At 40.6% G+C, this 14,756-nt stretch overlaps 1 protein-coding gene across 2 annotated transcripts in view; it reads right to left on the bottom strand.

Moving 5' to 3' along the window:
• The window catches only part of PLEKHA7 (pleckstrin homology domain containing A7), a 291,612-nt gene that overhangs the window by 270,674 nt on the left and 6,182 nt on the right, over window positions 1-14,756 (bottom strand). Inside the window, exons 1-3 of one of the 2 annotated variants that reach the window (XM_067540693.1) lie at window positions 3,834-3,929; window positions 3,599-3,746; window positions 3,324-3,391 (exon numbers count right to left, since the gene is read on the bottom strand). Coding sequence is in view for 1 of the 2 variants with exons in the window: in XM_067540688.1 (XP_067396789.1) it covers window positions 3,324-3,391 (68 nt within the window). In the remaining variant the exon portion in view is untranslated. Of the gene's footprint in view, window positions 1-3,323; window positions 3,392-3,598; window positions 3,747-3,833; window positions 3,930-14,756 lie in introns of those variants that run through there. The other variant, XM_067540688.1, reaches the window with a different exon arrangement.

Raw genomic sequence — 14,756 nt, 5'->3', positions numbered from 1 at the left:
ATCAGGCTGCCTTTTCAAAATGATGCAATAAATTCGTTAGTCACCTGGCATATAGAATCTGAAAGTCCTTAGGTTAGCAAAGAGACAAAAATTAAGATAGTACTTAGCCTAACCAATGCCAGTCCAGGGCTCCCTTGAGCTGTGCTGCTGTTGAAGCCATTTTGGCCTTCTCTCGTTCTCTGTCCCTTTCTCCTTAGTCCCAGATGTGTGTATGGCTCTTTTTCTCCAAAAGCCAGTGCTTAACTCTACCACCTGACACCTTTGCCCTTTGTTCTTCAGCTGGGGATTTTGCCTTGCTTCCCTGCCAAGGAATGGGGAAAAAAATCTCCTTCCTTTTGGTTGTTGGTTGCTAATTGTGAACATCCTGGCTCTTAGGGTTCCCGTTGTCCTCTATTCATATGTGTTGACTTCAGCCAGTCCTTTAAGAACCATTCGTACCCCTGCAGACAGTTATGTGACAACACCTCATGTTCTCTGCTTTGCCCCAACAGCAAATTTTCAGCCCTTTACACTCCATGCATAGCAATGCAAAGCACAGTGGGAAACTGAAGCATACACTGGAATCATAAAAATATTACCAAAATTCCCACTTAGTCACACCAGCACAGACCAAAAATGTTGTGCTGGCTAGGGGAGAGCACGGCCAGGACAGGACACAACATCAAGCTGCCCACTTCCCAACAGAGACCCCAAAGGAGTGCAGGCAGTGACATCACTCTAAGAGTGAATCCCAGCTAGGGCATAGGAGGACATTTACCCCTCCCTGCCCCATCTTGGGTGAATATTATCTCAGGATTATAACAGTTTGGTAACATGGTCATAAGCCATTTTGCTCTGTCTACACAATCAAGACTAAACAGAGTTATGTGGTCAGGACAGCATCAAGACGATACCTCAATAGTAGATATGGCAATGCAGTGGGACCCTAACCATCGAGGAGTCTATTGCACTGTTCTCTCCAACTAAACGTCTCTGGCCAGGGGAACCACATTAGGAGCCACCATGTTCTGCTAGGACTTTTTAAACAGTAAACTGGGCCTGCAGATGATTAGTTAAATTATGAAGACTAGGATGATAGCCACAGCAGATATTAGAATTAACAGGGATTTTGCTCTTTCTTTATTTTTGCAGTCTGAAAGAAGGAAAACTGGTATGCTGCTCTCCAACCCAAAGTGTCACCCTTCTTCCTTCCTTAACACAGCACTCTGTCAGCCTGGGAATTATGCAGACATAATTTGCTTAGTTTCCAGGAGAAGAGAGAATACATCTCCTGTTTCTTAACAACAAAACCTCTGGCCCAATAAGTTGAGTCAGTCTTGAGAATCTGAACTGAGTTTTATCCACTCCATCACAGCCAGGAGCATGGCAGCTACAACTTGGGGAGAATTTGGGGAGGCTTTCACTCAAGAAAAAAAAGATTGTTATTGAAACACTATCAAAGAAAGTTCTTCAGTACATACATTATATAGGAGTGAGCACAAAAGAGAAAAGCAGGGCCCATCACTTAATATTGATAGAGAAAATAAGGGATGAGAGTGAATTTTGACAGCTGTGGAGTTGGACATTTATCATTGACAGTAAGTAGGAGGATTTCTCAACTAGGGCACAGACTGATGGAGTACGTGAATTTGCTACTAGCAGGTTTTAAGAGAGGGTAGAAGTTGGGTAGAGGTATTACCTGTCAGTTTTCTCACCTTTCCGTTCCTATCATGCTCTGATGCGTAACTTTAAACATGAGTTTGCTGCTCAGAGGTGACCCCAGTTTGATGCTTACCCTTTAAACTGATGCATGCTATAGAGCAATGGAGGCTTGGGACATTCAACCTTGCAGCATATTTTTTCATGTGAAATTTTGATATGAGTGGGCTAACCGGCACAATTCACTGGGGAGGAGCAGTGCCTTCATAGCTAGGCTTCCAGTTCAACCCAATACCACAAGGATGGCAGAGCACTGGGTAATGAGAGGTTAGCAAGTCATCTGATTACCTACCATCAAACCATCTCGTATTGTGAACCAGTTAGCTCTAACATATTTTATGTAGGTTCTTATACCGTGCTCTTCATCATAGTAGCTGACTGCCTTCCAGTAGTGCATTAAGCATCCTGACTCGCATCTAGCTTGTGTTCTCTCATCTTCTCTCTCTGGGGGAGAAGTCTGTGCAGTGATGTGCTTGGTTTTCTCTCTCTCTCTCTCTCTCACACACACGCACATGCACACACAGAGCTATGTTTGTTAGAGAATGCATGTTCAAAGAAAAGTCCCTTGCACTTCAAGAGGGAGGTGGTAATGTTTGAGATGGTTGCACAGGGTCAGGTCAGTACTTTGAAAAGAGACCTCCAAGGAAAAAATAGATGCATCAGGAAGTTGATTGTGTAGGGGATACTTTTCCCTCTAAGTTGATTTTTGACCAGTGGCCCAGCTTGATGTTTAGGGGACACACTGTATTGCTACAGGTGGTGTCTCTCAGATAAGATGTAGAGACTTTGTTCACTTGTGCTGATTAGGGATTTCTCAGTACCTGGCTAAATTCCAACTCAAGTAGATACAATCTGCCCATGTACATTCCTCCCACATTGTCCCCTCTATGTAGTATTCTACCCTTCCTGCCCGTTAACATCACCATCTGTAATTAAACAGCTGCTATATTTCACTGCAGACACAGGTGAAGTGACCCCTACCTCCATCTCCTACTGACCTCATAAAGAGGCTTTATCATCATTTGTACCATGCTGTAAGTACCTCAGCTGAAAGGTGCTATATAAGTGCAAAGCATTATTTTATTGAAACTGGGACAAAGGACTGGTTTCAGCTCTAACAGGCTGGAAATGAAAATCTGGGACATCCATAGGAAACTAGGACATGATATGTGTGAGGTGCAGACATTTGTTGGACACAAGGAGAATGCCCAGGGAATTCTCCTTTGTTTCCTTTTAAATGTTTTTTGTGCATAGTACAAAATGCAGTAAATAAATTCATGTGTTTCCACTGCCAGAAACCTTATTTTAAATCTAGCTTAGGTCTCACGGGAAAGAAGTTGGTGAGTTCAGTATAATCCCTTCAGACATTTATTCTCTTCACATGAGCACTGCTCAGATGTAATTTTCTATAGGAGGAGCCAAGCACTGAAACATATGAGTTATTACAAGTTTAGGTTAAGGAGGACGGAATTGCACTGCCAGTCTTTACAGTCATATCCTATACAGTCTATACCTTATGAGGCCTAGCTACATATTTATAAGGGACATTAGTGAGCCTTGGAATACTGCTGCTTGGTACTATACTTATACAGCAGAAGGGGTCAGGGCTAACTGTGGCCACTCACCTGAAAATTGCCAGGGAAGAGAGTAGGGTGCAGAGATGTCTGATTTGGAAGACATTGCTGTCATCAATCTGCAGTAAAAATGACATATCATTTCAGAATTAATTCACAGGAGGAGGAAGGAGCATTTGTGCAAAACTAGAGCGATATTAAATTGCAAGTTAGAGTAATTCTACCTGTGAATATCCCAGAAAGTATCTCCAAGATCTCACTGCCTATTTAATGGTAGTGCTGTGAATTCATTTGGGGTATCACCACCTTCTGAAGTGGATACATACCTTCCATGCTAATCAGGTCCAAGGTTAGCAAAGGATACCACCTGCTGTTCGTACTTATCCAAGCCAATTTATTGAAATTAAGTCAGTTTACTTGCTCGTGTACATGACAAGAATTCACTGTATTTCCTGACATCCATGATACTAGGCCCTGGAAAAGTTATAAAGACCAGAATGATAAAAGAATAGTCCTTCTTATAACTCTTCTATACAAAGCTCAATTATTTAAGTCTGTTACCTTGCTGGTACAATACACAGTATTCTTTTTATACAGTCTGCCACTTGAGACATTAAACTAGCAGATATTCTGGGTCAAAGTCTGCTCATCTTCAATGGAGTTACCCTGAATTTACATGGATAAAAAAAGAAGAATTCAGCCCTTATCAACAATGCAGCAGGACAGTCTGAGGCAACCACTTAAAGTAACTACAATGTGCCTTTTACAAGTCATGGATCAAGCATCTATGTCTAACATTTCTAAGTTTTGTCTTTGATGGGCAAGCATAATTCACATTGATACTAGTGCTGTGATTCTGTGCCCCTGTTCCCACAATTCTGGCAAACCATTCTCAGTGACAAAAGGTGATGAAGACAAAGGAAACAGTGAAAAAGATATTAAAAACACATAAAGCTTCCAACAAGAATGAGACTTCCAAAAAAAAAAACAAAAAAAAACACACAAACACAAAAACCCACCACTTGTGGGAATATGAGCAGAAATCAATTGCCTGAGGGTGGGTTTAATCTCTGACCAAAGAAGCAGAGAAAAGGACATCTCCTATGCTTGGCTGGACATGTAACTGTTATTACTTCCTGTATATACTCACTCACATTCTGACTAGTCATTTCAGGCCCCATTCATTACTTCCACAGGGAGGGCCTAGAAGGGAGTTCATTCCTATGTCAGCACTCTAGCTGGCACAAGGACTGAAGCGAGGGCAGTTTCTCTCAAACACTGTGATTACTGGAGATGACTTAGCCTCCATTGGCTATTAGCCCTAAAGGCTGCCCTAACTTGCACCGGTGCTGCCATGATCCCCCATAGGCCTCGTACAGCCACAGAATACCTGAGGCATAGAGACTCCACAGCCATACCACCTCCTGCCCCTAACATGCCTCCCATCTTCACCTCAGCAAGTCCCCTGTGCCAGGGGCTCATGTAGTGGGAATGGTGACTCAGCAAAGTTGACTGCACCTGTGGAGAGGTCCTCTGTACCAGTGATATTCACCAGAGAAGCCTGCTTTACTGCTGGAGTGTCTAGTTATGATGATACAAAAGGGCCATGGGGCAACAACAAATGAGAACCCTTGTGCCTGCCCATTATATTAAAACCATTGATAAGTGGGTGAACTATATTACAGTATTGCCAGCCTCAAATATTCAAAAATCATGCGAGTCAGGCTCTAAAAATCTTGAGGTCAACTTAAAATCATGAGTGGGGTTCTTTTTTATTTGCCGTTTGATTTTTAGCTTAAATTCACATTTTCAAGGTTCTGTCCAATCATAAGGACTAGGAACTTTGTTTTTCTCCCAAATGAAAGCTAAGATTCTCACCTATCACATGACTCCAGAAGCCAGGGCTTTAAGAAAACACCAACTATTGTGAGACTACAATAAAAGCATGAAAGTTAGCAACTTTCCTTTCCATTTTAAACTCAAGATTATGTACCGAGAAAACTAAATAATAAAAACCTAATTTAGTTAGAATTCTTCCACTTCTAAGAACTATTGTAACAGTACAAGAGAAAGCTTCAAGAAATCCTTTGAGTTTACATTACACTTTAAGACAAGGGTGGAAGGACAGGCAGAGAACATCTGTTCTTGTTTCATCTGTAACCTGTCATTTTTCTGAACATCTTTGTGTAACAGTGGGGCCAGTATTTGGCATCAGTGATGTCTCAAGTCATGGGAGTTGAAAATAGCTGCAGGAGGCAGCAAGTTAAAAGAACTGCCAAATATATTAAAGACTAAAACTGAAAAGTTGCTTTCTCTCTCTCTACTTTCACCAAAATTTGCAATAAAATAAAAACAATTGAGAGATCCTATGGTTAAAGCCCTGAATTAGACATCTGGATTCAATTCCCAGCTCTCCCACAAACATTCAGTGCGACTTTGGGGAAGTCCGTCTCTTTGCTTCAATTCCACAACTGTAAAAAGCACAGGAAAAATAATTGTACCCTTAGTCCGTCTTGTCTGTTTAGATTCTAAGCTTTTGGGGCAAGGACATTATTTCTTTATGTGCAGCACCTAGCACAAAGAAGCCTGATCTTAATTGTGGGCTCTAAGTCAGTGGTTCTCAACCTATTTACCATTGTGGCCACATATGCATTCAATACTATTTGTATGGCCCTGAGAATGTCACATGGGCCACAGTTATGTGCTGATTGGGCTGCATTGGCACAGTTGAGAACCACTGCTCTAAGTATTACTGTAATAATAATACATTGGAGATAAGCCTGAACCAAAGTCACAGATCAAAACACCCTCAAAGATTTGGAAGAATTCTGATCTGTAAATGGACTTACAGTGCGTTCCATTTCCAAGATGACTACGAGCAGTCTTGCTGCATTGCTATTTCTGGTGACCACTAGTTTTTTTTGTCAAGGGCTACTTAGAAGAAATCTAAAATACTGTAGAGGTAAGTCATAAAATCCAAAATTCTGCATTTCCTCCCCTTGAATCCCACACCTTGTATCCTGAAGGATAAAAATGGCAAGAGCAGCAAGCAGAACAGTTATTAATTTTCATTCCTGAGTCTCCCTCTCTTGCCTAAGAGACCTGTTGTTGATCTCAGGATGTCAGCTACAGAAGTACTCAGCATGATTAAAGGGCTGCATATTGGGTCATGTATTGTAAGACGAGAACTGCATTTTTTCAGAAATCCAAGCATACTTCATAAGATGGGCGAGATAACATCTTTTATTGGACCAACTTTTGTTGGTGAAAGAGAGAAGCTACAAACTTACACAGAGCTCTTCTTCAGGTCTGACTTGAAGCTCAAAAACTTGTCTTTTTCACCAACAGAAGTTAGTTCAATAAGAGATATTACCTCACTCACCTTGTCTCTCTAATATCCTGGGACCAACACAGCCACAACAACACTGCAAACAAATGTATTTCATGGCTGAAGGAACATGGGTACAGTAAGGAACCAAGTAAAGACCACTCCTAGGTATTAAAACAACCATGACGCCACTACAGGATTGTTTAGAACAGCGATTCTTAAACTACGGGGTGGGAGGCACAAGAATGTGTCAAGGGAGGTGTGAGCTGTGGGTGTGGTTTGGGGGGGGGGGGGGAGTTTTGTTTTTGTTTTTTTAAAAGAGCTCTGGCTTTCAGTCTCGGTTGGCTCATGCACAAGGGCCGTGCACATCTGGGAGGCAGGGAGAAAGGGAGAAAGAGAGCCCAGGCACTGGGGCTCTGGCTGTCCACCCCTCAATCCCTCACCAGAAGGCAGCTCAGGCTATTCCCCCCTCTCCATCCTAATCCGTCACCTGGAGGTGGCGGGGCCCTGGCTGTCAGCCCCAGGGTAGCAGCAGTAGCGCAGAAGTAGGGGTGGTAATGGGGCACTAATTCTGCTATGAAAAATGATATTGATGAATATCACTTTTCACATTGCCACCCTTCCTTCTGTGCTGGTGCAGCGCTGCCTTCAGAGCTGGACACCCTGCCAGGAGCTGCTGCTCTCTGCTCTGCCTTCAGAGCTGAGTGGCGGTATATGTACTGGGGTGGGGGAGGCAAAGAAGGGAGGCCTGATCAAGTAAGTTTGAGAACCACTAGTTTAGAATAACTGTTTTAAGACATTCAATTGCTTTTTTATTTTACCTAGCATGTTTTCCAAAGTATTTGGAATTACCATGAAACAGGAAGCATTGGTTGAAAGATTGAAAGTTTCTGAATCCCACTGCTGAAAAATTAGGGTGACCTATTCCCAGCACCTTGGATTTAGCTGCTATGGGGCCCCCCAAAAACTGATAATTTAGAGCCAAATGCTTCCAGTGGGGAATAGCTGGCCGTGGATCGTAGCCCTCCTACAGTAGGACAACTTGGAGTCCAGGTTTGTTGGGGAAGAAACATTTGTGTGGATGGAGGGTCAGAGGGTGTGTCTGGGAGGGCAGGGGACAATGGCAGAATTTAGATAAGCATCTAAAAGCCTTGGATGCTTACTCTACCTTTGCCCCAGGGGAGGTTTTCCATCACTATTCCATCAACTCAGTTTTAAGCAAACTAATTCAGCATTAGATGTAGATTGCACTGCTTATTAGGGAGGGAAGATTAGGTCCAGTTCCTCTGTCACTACCTCATGTGGTGAGAGGGGGAAATAGTAAACTCATTTTAAAAAATTTAAAATAAAATTTGAGTTTTTAAAAAGGAGTAAAACAGTTGCATAGTAAGATAAATAAAATGGCTGATTCTGTGCTTAAATGGATTTTTATTAAGTGATTCTTCCCGCAAATTCTCTGCAACACTCTAAAAACTATCTAAACTCACAGAGGAGGCAACAAGCCTATATTTCTGAAAGAGCAAACACTGTCAAAAAAGCTGAGATAAACCGTGCCACCCCACCTCGTGAATGGAATCTCAGCCACGCTGTCTGCTCATTGGTTAGGACACACTCTCTTCTCAAAGATATAATGGTGGACATACTAGAATGAAATCCACTCATCACTGTTCATGCCACACTGCAGGGTCAGGCTGCCGAGAGAGGAGAGGCTGAGGCTGCATTCAAGCCTGTCACTATGGGGAGTTGCATTTGGATCCTAAATCAGCACATCAATACCTTTTCTGTACCAACTGCAGGATTTATAATCCAGTTAAGGCCACCATGTTTGATAATTGGGTTTTTGCTATCTCTACTCTTTAGGAGGAAAAGAGATATAAAGATTGTGGGGTACTGGATAGTTCTATTCTTAACCAAAAGGTCCATCAGGCACTCTGCTTCTTTTTGTATTTGGCAATAGATGCAACGTCCTGTAAATTCATACGTCAAATAGACACTACCATTTTTATCAGCTGACAAAAGGGAAAGGATTGATCATCTTAAATTAAACTCAACATTTCATATGCTAGTGCACAAAACTACAAGATGTTCTTCTATGACAGCACTTAAGGATAAATCAAGAACTCAGCTTGATTAGTGGGTGAGCAGCCTAACAGCTAATCTAAAAACATGTTTTATTCAGACATTGTGCCAATAGATTTAATAGCCTGATACAAAAGTCTTGCAAAGCCAGAAAATTAAATCTGACTTGACAGAATATATGAAATTTTCATGATCATTTATATTTTATAGTGGGCATTAAAAAATAGACAATTAGAATTAAACCTGAATTTAACCAAAAGCATTCTGTGAATTCCAAACATTACAGATAGCTGTGGCTGCTAATTTATGGTTTCTACCTGCATGCTATAGGGGTTGCTGTTGTCATGGTTAGAACACTATACTAAATACGATTTTATTCAGAGCACTAGTTTCTGCATGAATGTGTCAAACCAATGTAATATTTCCCCTCGTCCTTCTGAACAGTAATGGAATGGAAACAAGATTGCAGGTCTCTAGCAAAATCATCAGTCTTATATTACTACATGTTAGATATATGCGCAAGATTTAAATTAAATATATAAGCAATAATCAGCAAGGTAATCTGACAATTTCAAGGCAATCCAAATTTTGAGGTATAGTTTAAAGGTACAGTTCCTGCCATTGCATGACCCATTACATTTCCATATGTAGAAACTGAATACCTTGGCATATGAAATTGTGTTCAATATACCTCAGGGAAGCGCATAGGTATATTAGAACAAACAGAACAATCTCTTCTAAAAATGTGGTTTATAGTCCTATACCTCCTCCTTATATAAAATCCCTACACATATCTCTTGTACAACCTTTATTCAAACTTGAGAATTAAACTTAAGACAAAATACAGCCACTAGAGATTAAATATAGGCATTTCAGGCTGGCACAAATGTATTATGCTATCCTTTGGGGTTTTTAAAAAAAATCTGTTTCTACTCTAGTTACATTCATAAACTGTACAGGAAAATCCAGATGTGAATGGTTCTAAATTTAGGATGCATGTCATTCTAGTCATGATAGCACATAGAAAGTTGACTGCTTTGTAGCCATTTTGCATATTAGGTAAGAGAAGAAAGCTATTTTTAGTCAGACATCCAAATCCATTTTAGCTATGTTAGCAAGCACCCTAATCTGGTTATCCAGTTCAGACTGCACCTTATTCAGGTTTCTCATCCTCACTTACAAGACCCTGCATAATGTTCCCCTAATCTCCCTTCTCCACTGTTCAGTAGCGTTGTGCTCACAGAAAATTTGACCTATAGTTCTTTTCCACTTTTGATTTCAGATGTAAAATGCTGTTGGCATGCCTGGAACACTCGCTCTACTTTTGTCTGCCAAGCAATCTCTCCCTCAAACTCATCTTCTATTCAAGTAATCCTTCCTACCATCTCCTCATCCTCACTCATTGAAATTGTTGTCCTGGGATGTGGCTTGGGTATGTCTGATCTTACTTAGTCTTGATTCACATAGATGCTGAGCATTCATAACTTGAAGTGAAGTCAATGTGAAGTGTATGTGCTCAGCAACTTTAAAATCAGACCCTACAATTTCAAGGCAAGGAAAATGTCTGGTAAGTTTTATAAGCAAGCGTAAGTTTACTGAACAATTTGCTTTTATTGATAAGTTACATTCTGTTCACTCTTGCAATAATGGATTATCAATTTTTGCTCATGAAAATAGATTTTTCATGCATTTTTGTGAGAATTGGTTAATTTGATCAAGGTTCAAATGTAACCATCATTCATGGTACTGAATGGCAAAATTCCACTGGGGAACAAATCAGCTTCATTAAATCACAGCAAAACCAATAGCCTTTATACTAGTAAAAAAGTCACATTAAGCATTTAAAGTGTGTGTGTCTGTCGGGGAGGGGGGTTGTTTTCGCACAGTTCTAATGATTTGGGAGAATTTCTATCCCCAAGATATAAATGCTGTCTCTTTGGGGGATGAACTTCTGTAGTGGTTCAGTATTTGTGATCCTCACCAATAGCTTGCCAACAGAACTAACACACAAGCCATCTTTACTAATACAATGTACTTGTACACGTGGGGCAAATTCTGCATGCTTATTCATGCAAAACTCCCATTATCTTGATCTACTGCTGATGCTCTTCAGTGATAATTTTGCAAGTCAAGACAATCAGGATTTGACTGTGTTCATGTAAATGAACAGCACTTGCCTGATTTTGAAAACTGAGCATTCCTAACTCCCAGTGAAGCTCAGCGTCTTTGAAAATCTGGTCACACCACAACATGCCCCTCCTCTCAAAATTATGCTCTCATTTATCCCCCTGAAACTTGCACCAGTGTGAAAGGAGAATTTGATCTACATATAAACAAAAATTGTATATGCTGTTTGAGGGTGAACCACCATGAATTTTACAAACTATTAAAAAGACAACCCCAAACTCATTTCAGTTACACCTCCAAGAGACAAACAGCCTCAGAAATTAAAGACCATTAATTATGTTTAGCCCTTAATCTGTTGAGCTCTCAGAACATTATACTAAATCAGAATTTCACTTGCAATATTCCAACTGTGTTTTGGTGGAAGAAAAAAAGATTATAAACTGAGCCAGTGTGCCTCTCATAACATCAACACTGCTCTCTTGTGGCAGACACTTAAAGTGAAATATTGATCTGCTTTGCATTAAAGCACCACAATGCTAGGATATAAAACAGACTGATTGGTGAGGGATATACGCAAACACACACCTGCCAGTAAACATGGCTGCTGAAGTGTGGCATAAATAAATAGCAGAAGCAACAAGAGATCACTAGGCTTTAACTTCTCAGGTATGAAGTATTTAACTGATCTTTCTTACTATAGTATTAATTCCAAGATTTCCTGGGAAAAGCACTACTAACAACAGCAGTTAGAATTCTCTTTTCCAGCCAATTCTTGAGGCAACTTTATCAGAACAGAGTTAAGAGAGTCAGTCTGTTCATTTCCAAATACGTATGCCTTCAGGAAATTCAAACCCCAGTGCCAGAAATGAAAGACCATGACTTTTATCCTTTAAGCTGTTGAGCTCCAAGTCATTTGATATTTTGAATCAGACTTTCACTTGTAATTCAGTCACTTCCTCATTTTTCTCCTCTAGTCTCTGTAGGACATGGAAGGTTGGTCAAGCAATGATACAAATACACACACACACACTCTTGTTAACAAGCCATGGCTTTGATTCAGCAAGTTACATTTGTCATTTGCTCAGGAAAAGCACCATTTACTTCAATAGGGGTACTACCATGTTTAAAGCTACATGCATGCTCAAGTGCCTTATTGAATCAGGGCCTAACTTAGGCAATCAGTGTGATTTAAAAAGTTGTTTTCATTTGTCCTTGTTAGAACAACTGGTAACATTTTCTCCTCTGTTTGGAAATTTGAGACATTTATATCCTAATCACTAGAATAGTGTCCAAACTGAAAAAGCTGAAGAAACCAAGGGATGGATTTGTAAAGGTATTTAGGTACCTAAAGATGCAATGAGGCACCTAGTGGAATTTTCAGAAGAACCTGCCTAAGTAACTACCACTGATTTCAGTAGGGGTTAGGCACCTAAGAGCTTTTGAAAATCCCACTAGGCACCTAAACATCTCTTTTAAAAATCTGGCCCAGATTTCTGTAAAGAAGCTATTGGGGTAAGTCTAGTGGAAAAGCGTAAGTAGCATTTACCCAAAGGAGAGCCCACAGATTTGTCTGTTTTCTTTAGATTTAAAAATGCAAATACGTGAGTATTTTCAAAGTGTTGTGAATGTAATATATGCAGTTGCACACAATTAATGGTATTCATTAACAGAGCAAACTTCACTTGCTCACACACACACACACACACACACACACACACACGGGGTCAAGCTGCTAGTTATGTACAATGTCACTTTTTGTACAGAAGCTCAGAGTCTCATGACATTCATTTGGTGCAACAACATACTAAATATTTTGAGACATTTTAGCAGCACAGAAACAAGGCACAAGAATAAATCATTAATTTAAGGGCCAAATTAAAGTCAATGGAACTGTGCCAGTTTATACCAGCATAAGTTTAGAGTCATATTTTCTGTCTTCCTGAAGCTCAGCTACAACCACACTTCAAGTGCATTGTTTTGTTTATATATTTTTAAAACAATGTGGCTATTTACTTGCCAGAGCTTAGCAGGTGGAAGAAAGTGAGTTGTTGAATCATTACTGGAATGCTTTTTTCCTTCAGAGAAGTATGTCTGCATTATGGGAACTGTACCAGTATATCTATATTACCATGGCTATGCCAACATAATCCCGTAGAAGTTTTTCCATTAGTGTAGGTATACCACCTCCCCAAATGACAATAGCTAAGTCAACGGAATCATTCTTCCATCAACATAGCTGTGTCCACATTGGTGGTTAGATCAGCATATCTACATCTGTTGGAGTGTGGATTTTTCAGACCCTGGTTCAGCACTGTGTTCCCCTTTTCATTCCTTTGATAGCGGATATCACTTCTAAGATGCAGAAACATTGCTTTTTGATCTTCGGTGGAGAATAATGCTACCTGCCCATGATCTTCACGTGGATAGTGAATGCCTAACTTTAAAAACCTCAATCTCTAATCACAAAACACTTTCCAGTGATTTTTTTTTAAACATTGTGAAGTTCTAGATTAGCAAAGAAAGGGTATGATACTCCAGTTAAAAGCTGCTAAATAAAATAGTTTCAGACCTATAAGGACTGGGGCAGTATAGAAACAGGACTGAAAGAGGCCCAAAATGTTCATTCTGTCATGTTGAGAGCAGCATTGACCAGCTCCAGAGAAAGCTGTACAGTCTCTCTCTGCTGCTGCAACAGGTATAGTTTGAATAGGGTGGTTGAGGAGATTATTGGTTTGTCAAGAAGAATTTTTTGGAAACTCTTCCTTTCTGAAGAAGACCTAACAGGTCATCCATCTCATTTCCACCTTTGATGTTTATTGGTATGGAACATCCACACAGTACTTCAGCCCTTCAGTTTTTTAAAGTGAGTTTAAAGTTCATGAAAGCTCATTTATAGTCCTGGAGATTGTGATCCTCTGTTTATCTACAAAACCGATACAGTGCTGGCACAGCTTCCCTGCTAACAAGCAACAACCCTATTCTGGAGACATCTCTTTCCAGAGTAAATAGGTAGTTCCACCTCCATGTCCATTCAGTCCTTGGTTTCTTCAGTTGAGGCAGCTAACCAGACTGTCAGTTGTGATGATGTTCTCAGTCCAGTTTCCTCTAGGCAGATCTCACCAACTCATTTCACACAAGACCCTGAACTAATACAATGAAACAGCTTTTGGTTACTAGCAACTGTGGCTGGATTTGAACCTGTGATTTATCATAGAAAGGAAAAGCTACACCTCCCATTGCCAAGCTGACCTCTCAATTGTACTATATTTGTGTTTTGGCAGAAGCTGGTTGCCTATGCTGCTGCACTGCAAAGGCAGGTCATATTTTGTAGGTGCCTGCATGTGAATGAGAGAGATCCCCATCCAATTACCCTGCTATCTAAGGGAAGATTAAAATCTCACCTTTACTGACTGCCATTTATATTTCCATGCATTCCTTCTCATTGAGCAAGGCTTCATACCCCTACCCTATAAAGTCAGGTATTATTGCACCTTCCCTCTCCCCCTTTTTCAAATAAGTTAACTGAGGCTTCCCAAGTTTAGTTCAAGGAGAACTGAGAATAGTACCTTTTATCGGGTCCACTCTGCCTCTCAAAATGAGCATGCCAAAAAAGTCATTGTGTTTGCCTATGCTGTCCATAATCACGGCTCTGGCCACTGGACCACACTCCACTCCCAGAGCCAGTAACAGAATCCAGGATTACTAATCCAACTTCCTGCTGTTGTTCACCAAGTAGCTGTGGAACCCACTGGTAAAATGTGCCTCATGCCCCTTCTAGATGCTGGTCCATAGGAAAAACAGGAGTAACTTCTGTTACTCAAATGGTAGAAATCTGTGCTCGGGCTCTGATGAACCAAGGCAATGACCTGCCATTGTTTAGAGTTGCTCGTGATGGTATTGCTCCAGTTTTTCTTTAACAAAAAAAGAGATTTAATTCACATGTAGCAAAG

This window comes from Emydura macquarii, unplaced genomic scaffold (assembly GCF_026122565.2).
Source record: "Emydura macquarii macquarii isolate MOO-44397 ecotype Brisbane River unplaced genomic scaffold, CSIRO-AGI_Emac_v2 contig_587, whole genome shotgun sequence".
Classification (NCBI taxonomy): Eukaryota; Metazoa; Chordata; order Testudines; family Chelidae; genus Emydura; species Emydura macquarii.
The sequence above is the reverse complement of the archived record's forward strand: the minus strand, read 5'-3'. Positions and strand labels throughout refer to the sequence as shown.